Source organism: Pinus tabuliformis, chromosome 8 (genome assembly GCF_031772625.1).
Source record: "Pinus tabuliformis cultivar Carrire ecotype Pingquan chromosome 8, CPIR1, whole genome shotgun sequence".
Classification (NCBI taxonomy): Eukaryota; Viridiplantae; Streptophyta; class Pinopsida; order Pinales; family Pinaceae; genus Pinus; species Pinus tabuliformis.
In genome coordinates, this window is record NC_142294.1 from 1058273812 (window position 1) to 1058282005 (window position 8194).

Genomic DNA, 8194 nt, shown 5'->3' on the forward strand with positions numbered 1-8194 from the left:
TATGGGAAATATTACTGCAACCTTACCCATTGACATTTCAATCCAACATGAAATCGTCAAAATCTTTCAACTGGGGGTATCTTTTCCTCGTCATGAGATTAAGATTTTCTCGCCTCCTTTTATAATATTTTCTCACTGAGTTTTTACCGTTTTCTCATTATTGCAATGGGGTATTCATCCTATGACTCGTAACCCTCCCTCGCCCGGGGGGAATGGGGGCATAGCCATTTATGAGTGTTATTCCACTTTTTCGCTGAGTCGATGCTTACATGTCATGCCAACAGTGAAACTTTAGTTTCAATCTCTGTTGATCAATTACCCAAGTCCGAAAATGGGCCCCGTTTGAACTTTTAGGCATGATCATTCGTGTAAATATACTTTTGTACATTAGTGTGTGCATTCATTGGTGTGCAGTTTTGATTTTTTGGTGTGATTGTTTGCTTTCCAGACATGTTCCTTCTGCTTACCTTGTGTTCCACTCGATTTGTAGTTGTTGTCAAACCATTATGTTGGTTTCGCTGAAGGTTCTTGTCGTAGCACACGAAACTTATCTTTCGCAACTTGGGCACTTTATGCCCCTGATGGTGAGTTGATCAATTTACAAGGTATTTTAGGGAAAAACAACTAATAATATTACCGATTACAGTGCAGTTATTGAACTGATATCAAAAGCAATTTATCTTGGCATTAGAAATTTACTTGTTAAGTTGGATTCACAACTCGTTGTGTTATAATTAAATAATCATTACTCAGTAATAAATCCACAAATTTTGCGTATGTATCTACGTGTTTGATTACTGGAAATAGATTTTGATTATATCACATATCAACACATTCCACAGAATTTGAATACATTAACAGATGCATTAGCAAATTATGTTCTTGATAGACATTTGTGTAACTTATAAAACTGATCACATCATCATGATACATGAACACATAAGTAGAAGATAAAACATGTATATATATATATATATAGAGAGAGAGAGAGAGAGAGAGAGAGAGAGAGAGATAGATATATATATATATATATATATATATAGAGAGAGAGAGAGAGAGAGAGATATATATATATATATATATATAGAGAGAGAGAGAGAGAGAGAGAGAGAGATAGATATATATATATATATATATATAGAGAGAGAGAGAGAGAGAGAGATATATATATATATATCACGTCTGTCAAATTTTGTTCATCAAAATCTCAAAAAATAAGTGTTCTAGGACACATGGCTTTCAAAGCCTACAACAGTGCAAAAAAACACGACTAGAAAGGCTATTCGCCCACATGATGCTCTCGATAGCATGAGACCGCTCTGATCACTCGGCCTAAAAGCCAACACAGTCTCGCAGACACTCCTACTGTATGCCTCTGGTATCGCAGTGGCAGGTCATCTATAGTCGCATACTCTAGAATCCCTCGAGTGAGCACTTCCAGATTGTGTTCCATCTCTACCATAGGATCCGCCCCTTCTTCATATGGAGCATCTTCTATCTAATGTGCTACCCGTCGTGCTATTGGAGACATGCCATGAGGCCTTTCTGGTCCCACATCTGCACATTTATCACAAGTAAACTCTCTGATTCACTTTAACAAAAACTCATAAAACTTGAAAATTTTCCAAAAAACAAGTTTTACCTGCATTAGTCCATTGTTCACCCAGTGGTAGAGGTAGATCTGGATCCCATCTAAAGTTTTTGCCTGCATAGACATAGTCATCCACAATGATTAGTTGTCGATGCAATCAACCAAAGAACTATGGAGGAAAATGCATCCACTGGCCCCCTCCTCCATGAGGCATGAGCTCACTCCATCTGAGCAGCCTCGAATCTTGCGGAGTAGGATTTGGCACCTCTGTCCACTAATACCAAAATAGGGGCATGAACTTCAAAAAGAAAGTGACCAAAATCGAACCAAAATTGAACTGCTTGAAGTTTCCCCGCTTGCCTTTGGTCAATTGCCTCTTCATGTTGTCCAACAGTCCCTCACACCAGTTGAACACTGTTGGAGTAAGGCAATCCACTGCATAATGGAATTGTGATTTTGAGACCTCGTGCAAATCTTGCAATCCAGAAATACGGGCCATGGTGTGTAGAATTGTCCTCAAGGGAAGATTGTCGATGGTCAATATCTTCACCTTCCCGCTCACTGTTGTCTCTGCACCCGGGCAATGCCTTATGATTAGGGCATTGGTGCTCTTGCCTCCAGTACGAGATCTAAAGAGTTGAACTCTTTCCACTCTTCTGTACAATCCAATAATGAAGTAAATCTCCACCACTTCTAGCTCCAATTCTTGGTCTCCGATGAGGAAGAACTCCCAATCGACATCCCATAAACTGATCAGATAGTGTAGCAGCTCATTTTGGGCTCTAATTCCTAGGGTTCGGAAGAAGTTTAGTAGGTCGCAATTCCTCAAATAATTGACACATTCGGTATCTTGGGTAGCCTAGAGATCTTCTGCCTCATGGCCTCTTTCCTTCCATTCAATGACCATGTTGTCGAAATCTCCTGCAAAAAAACCATTAACAATGATTAAATTCTTTTTCAAGGGACAAAAACTCAAAAAATTTCTCAAAAGAGAAGATTTATCTTCAATTTTTCCACCCTGCGGCTAGCGTGACTATTTTAATCAATCTCATTCTAGCAGCACGAGAGCCTTTCAGGCTCAAGGGCGATCAGCTCGGATTCGATGAGCAAACCCATGTTGATAGCCCCCGATTTAAAATTTTGAAATCCTTTCTTCTTTTTTTTAACATAGTCGGTTGTTGTATTAATAGCTGAAAAAAAGATGGGATTCAGGGCTCCTGAGGTACATTAAGTGCTGAGGGCAGCCAGGATCAGTGGAGTTACAAAACATATATCTCTCCTTGATCCTTCTCCTACTTGTTCTGTCTTTAAGTAATTCTAAACTACTGTAGACTCTTACATATTGGAGCAGCAAAAACTGACATTCGCAAATCATTTCTAATCTATGTTAATATGTCTGATGTTCCTTGCTATAGATTCCTCCGGTTTTCCATCCCCGTCTATTTGCTTGGCGCTTAAGGAGCTTGGGGTTGTATTGTTGCGTTTTTCCATCATATATTTCAGAATCGTTATGGACTCTTCCGCATGGCTACACCTGTTTGACAAATGGTTGAACTGTTGATAAAGAGAAGAAACCATGTGCAAGAAGAGATCAATTTCTGCTCGGTATTTGTCATTAATGATGCAATTCTGGTCATTGATTCTTGCTTCCAAAATCCTCTGTTGATTGTCTAAGATATGCTTCTAGGCTCTGATTTCTTCCAGCTTAGCTTGCAGGTCCGAGCAGTGCAAACAATCCTCATTGCGAGCCATAGCTGATGCTGAGGGAGGGGAAAATAGAGGGCAGATGGGGGCGAAGAGGGACTGCCTATGGATTCGGTCAACAACGCGGGGAGCAGAAATCTTCCAGGTTACAATGGCAGGTGAGGAAAACTGGATAACGACGCAGCTAGAAGATTGGTAGATCCACCTGGAACCAGAGGCGGGAATGAATAGCCGCGATGAGTCGCAGAGAGGAGCAATCGGGGGGTAGAGCGCAGGGATAAGGAGAGGGGAGGGAAGATATAAGGAGAGGCGGGAGGGGTGAGAGCCGGTCACGAGAAATGAGAGGGAGTCCAGAGAGAGGCACGGAAAGGTCAGAGAACTGTCCAGGGAAGCCCGAGGAACAGGATTGATAAGATAGAGACCGGCATGGTTATTGAGATTGAGAAGAATTTGGAGAGGATAATATCTTTGCCATATCCCTATGCGGATAGCGATTTTGCTGAAGGCCTGATAGGTCTGATTCCAATCCTTTTTGTCAGTACTGTCCAATTTGGTGCGGAAAGGCTTGACTCGGATCATGGCAAGGGCTGATGGATCTCCTCAGCGTTGCAACACAAACTTCCTACTGTCCTTTCACACGCTCTGTTGGCATATCCATCGGCCTGCTTGTTGAGATTACGAAGGATATGGAAGTACTGCAAGTTATCCATTGTCTGATGCAGCAATTGATTTCGCCTAATGACTTGCTGGAGGAGGGTGTTGGGCGATTCTTTCTGGTGGACCATGAGGCGGATGACAACAAAAGAATCTCCTAAGATCCTTGCCGAATTTATCCCCAATTTTCTTAGCTGAGTTAGTCCTTGAAACAGGGCTAACACTTCCGCTCTATTATTCGAGACCTTCCCTAGGCCCCATTCATAGTGCAGAATGCATTCCCCATTAGCGTTGATGATCAGTCCCCCTACTCCGGCTGTTCCTGGATTCGATTTAGATGCCCCATCGAAAAAAAGATAGAAGTTGTTGCACTTTTGTATCCAATGGACAAACTCCTCTTCTTTTAATCTGATTTTCCAGGAGTTGGTTTCTTTACTGCGTTGTTCATTCACCATGCTACCATTCTGGGCTTTGTAATTTTTATCCAGAATGTAACTTATAAATTCTCGCTCTTCCACACTGTACATTGTTGCATCTATCCTGCTTGAGGTTTTGATTGAGATAGCTTCCAGGGCGAGATTTTTGGCCTTGTTGCAAACTATTCTTGTAGCTGAGCTCTTGTCTTGGAATATTTTCCGATTTCTTGCTAGCCAGATTCGCCATAGCAAGGTATAAGGGAGAGTATTCCATACTCTCTTCACCAGGTTACTTCTTTTTTCTTTCCAAGGGCAGCTTTTTTTCCAGATGTGAATTGCTTCGACTATGGAATGTTGAGAATTCCAAGGTAAATTGCCAGTGAAGGACAAACTTTTCCAACATTCAATAGCAAAGGGGCATTCTACAAAGAGATGGTGCATCGTTTCTTCGGCGTTGTAGCAGTTAGGACATCTGGATGGGCCATTGATGCCTCTCTTTTTCAAGTTCTCTGTTGTTAATATTTTACCCTTCAGCAGAAGCCATATGAAAATTTTTATTTTTGGGAGCGCCTCTGACTTCCAAACCATTTTCCAGTGGTTCCATAAGGTCATGGGAAAGGTGCTGTTGCAGAGATACTGGTGGCCTGCTTTGACTGTGTAATTTGTTCCAGTTAAATCCCAACGAAAACCATCCCTCTCATTCTTCTTAATGGGAGCTTTACTATGAAGGAGAGTCTGCAGATAGCAAAGGCTAGGATTTAATTCGCTGGGTATTTCCAGGAAGGACCACCCTGTCCAAATGTGAGAATGGGGATCCCAGTTGGAAATTTGGTCCAGGTGGTGTATCCCCCTGTTGTTGAAGAAATTGATGATGGGTATGGCTTCTTCATGCATGTTTATAGGTTGTTGTCCCAGGATTTTATCCGTTCCAATATTGATACTGGCTCCCCCCACAGGAACTTTAGAAGTATTCTGGATCATGAGTGGAATGGCTTTTTTGCATAGCCGCCAGATTTTAGAGGAGTCTCTGTTAGGAATATCAGAGTCAAGAAGTTGCTGCCTGGGGAAGTTTAGGTATTTGGTCTCCAGCACCCTTTTCCACCACGAAGAGGGACCTGTAATAAGCCTCCATACAATTTTCCCACCAAAGGCAAGATTTAAGAACTTAGGCGACCTAATACCGAGACCTCCTCTATCTTGGGTTTGGATGACATGTTTCCAGCTGACTAAATTAAACTTGCTTTTGTCGTTCTTCCCTCCTTGCCAAAGGAATTGGCGGAGAACAACTTCCATTTTGTGGTGAAAGGTAGCAGGAGCTTGGTAAAGAGAAAAGCGGTAAAGAGGGAGAGAGGTGATACCTGACTTGAGAAGAATAAGGCGGCCTGCTGGATTGAGCCACAGTGATCCCCATTGTTGCACCTTCCTCTTCACCTTATCAATGATTCCATCCCAGGTACCAGCCTTCAAAGGACCAAGGCTCACTGGCATGCCCAGGTAAGAGAAATGAGTCCACTCCAGGTTGCAGGAGACACCAAATATATTTGCAATACTGTGAATAACCTGATTTGAAGTATTCCATCCATATATACAGCTTTTAAGCTGGTTGACCATGCCTCCAGAGTACCCCATAAATTGGTCAAGGAGTTTCTTGAACCTCCTTGCTATTGTGGTGGAAGCTCCTCCAATTAACAAGGTGTCATCAGCAAACTGTGAGTGATTGATGTTCTTTGCTCCATTCCCGAATTTGATTCCAGTTATGAGGCCCACTCTCCTGTTATGATCCAGAGCTTGACTGAAGGATTCCGCCATGAGGATAAAGAGATAGGGGGAGAGGGGGCAGCCCTGTCTAAGACCCCGGGAAGATTGAAATGCTTCACCTGGTCTGCCATTGATCAGGGGGAAAATCCAGGGCCCAGAGATGCAAGAATCTATAAGATTAATGAAGGCCAACTCGAATCCCATCTTTTTTAGGATAGCTATGAGGAAGGAGTGCCAGACTCTGTCAAAGGCATTAGCCAGGTCAAGCTTAAGGATGAACCCTCTCTTACAGGATCTTTAAGAAATAAATGAATACAGCAAGATTGCGGAATTTTGAACTGGAATTTTTATTATATGGATGCAGATATTACATAGGAGAAATCTCCTTACAGAGATTGACTGTCTATGCATTTACCGGACTCTATACCGTTCCCAAGGAACAAGTGTCACCGGAGGCTTCCTGGCAATAGACAGACTCTGCCTCAGAGATTACAGATAAACTCTTACAGGACTTTTCTATTGGTTCAGCCACTTTAGGTTCTCACCAGTGCCGAGCACACTGATGTGCAGGCTTCCAAACCAGACTCTAAGACTTATCAAACTCTTCGTGATGCAAGCAGATCAGACACAAATGTCCGCAGATGCAGAGCAGGAAAAGTTTTTTTACTCTAAACTCTCTAGACCCGAATGAGTCTTACTTCGCAGCTAGCTCTTATTTATAAGCTGGAAGGGAACAAACATTCATGAGTGCGCTCTGCACAGACTGATGACTCAAAAACACAAGTACTCAGGCAGATCTGAATAGATCGCTTAAAGCAAGATTCGGGCATAGGACAATATCGTCCTATGTTATCTCGTCCCTACTCTTTATCAGAGAGCCCGAGGCATGTGGGGACCCAGTCTTAGTACCAACAGACTATTTACACAGAGGAAATTCATAAGTGAACCCTCGAAAGACTAAAATGACATAAATATGAGATTTGCAAATCTTAAAGGTTTGTACAAAGTGGAAATTCCAGAGCGAGGGAATCCACGAAAGCTCGTCTGGCACCATAGTCTGCCAGAAAGACATCACTCAATCCATAGTATAGTATTCTATCTGAGGATGTGTATAATGCTGATATCTGAATCTTTCGATCAGAGAATTATTAAAGTATTGCACTCTTATTTCTTTCTCTGATTCCCACATTTGTGAAATATTTTGGTTGGGTGGTTCCAAAAAGTTGATGGGTTGGAAAGGATTTGATGTGATATCAACCTCATGGTGGAAATCTTCATAATTAGTACTACGGGATATCATCCTTGCCTTGTAATGGTTTGTGACAAACCATCTGATATGACCACAGCGTCGGATTGCTTGCAGAAAAGATAGATCACTGATGTCGGCAACATTTTCAATATCTTTGTATACAATTCCATTCATATGGGAAAATGGTTCACTGAAACCAGGGATTTTAAGCATATGGAGTGTATACGGCTTGATGATTAGAGCTGAAAGGCCATATATCTGCCACCACTCAATGAACCATTCTGGTGTAGGATCTTCTTGTTCCAAGGCTTCTGCTGACATACCTTCAAATAAAAATGAGGACTGTATAGAATAAAATAAATTGGCTGAGCAATTTTGGAGATTCATAGCTGTATAAAAACATTCTTTTTGCCTGTCAGGGTCATAATTTTCTCTGTGAAGAGGGTTATCAAACCTTCTCAGTGTGATGTGGCAGCTTGTCATCCGATCATCATCCTCATCATCTCTCTCAAGAGTATAGTGTATGCTGTCGATGTATTCCAAATATTCCAGAGCATCCACTACTTCTTGATTCATTTCATCTTGCATTGTTTCTGTCCATAGATAAGGAATATCTTCTCGATGTCTAATTTCTTTGATTGGGTACCAATCTACATCATGGATAAGTACTGGAGTTTCAAGCATATAACTTACCCATCCATTTGGTGTTTCTATTTCAACAGTACTTTCCCTTCTCATGATATAATTGCAATGTAGACTTAAAATTGAATGTTCTGACAGAAATTCTCTACTCAGCATATCTGCAAAATTGTTCTTATCACC

General features: G+C 41.6%; 1 protein-coding gene across 1 annotated transcript; it reads right to left on the reverse strand.

Annotated features, from left to right (window-relative positions):
• Positions 1-2450: 2450 nt before the first annotated feature.
• Positions 2451-6174, reverse strand: LOC149238987 (uncharacterized). Its single transcript, XM_089369719.1, has 2 exons — positions 5724-6174; positions 2451-2512 (listed from the first exon to the last, which is right to left on the reverse strand). Exons 1-2 carry the CDS (start codon positions 6172-6174, stop codon positions 2451-2453), a joined length of 513 nt encoding a protein of 170 aa, XP_089225845.1.
• Positions 6175-8194: the final 2020 nt, after the last annotated feature.

Excerpts from the sequence above, each read along its gene's own strand:
- LOC149238987 (XM_089369719.1), bottom strand. The coding sequence starts at position 6,174 with ATGGCGGAATCCTTCAGTCAAGCTCTGGATCATAACAGGAGAGTGGGC. Across the intron at positions 2,513-5,723 it reads CCTTATTCTTCTCAAGTCAG|GAGATTTCGACAACATGGTC; the intron begins GTATCACCTCTC and ends GTTTTTTTGCAG.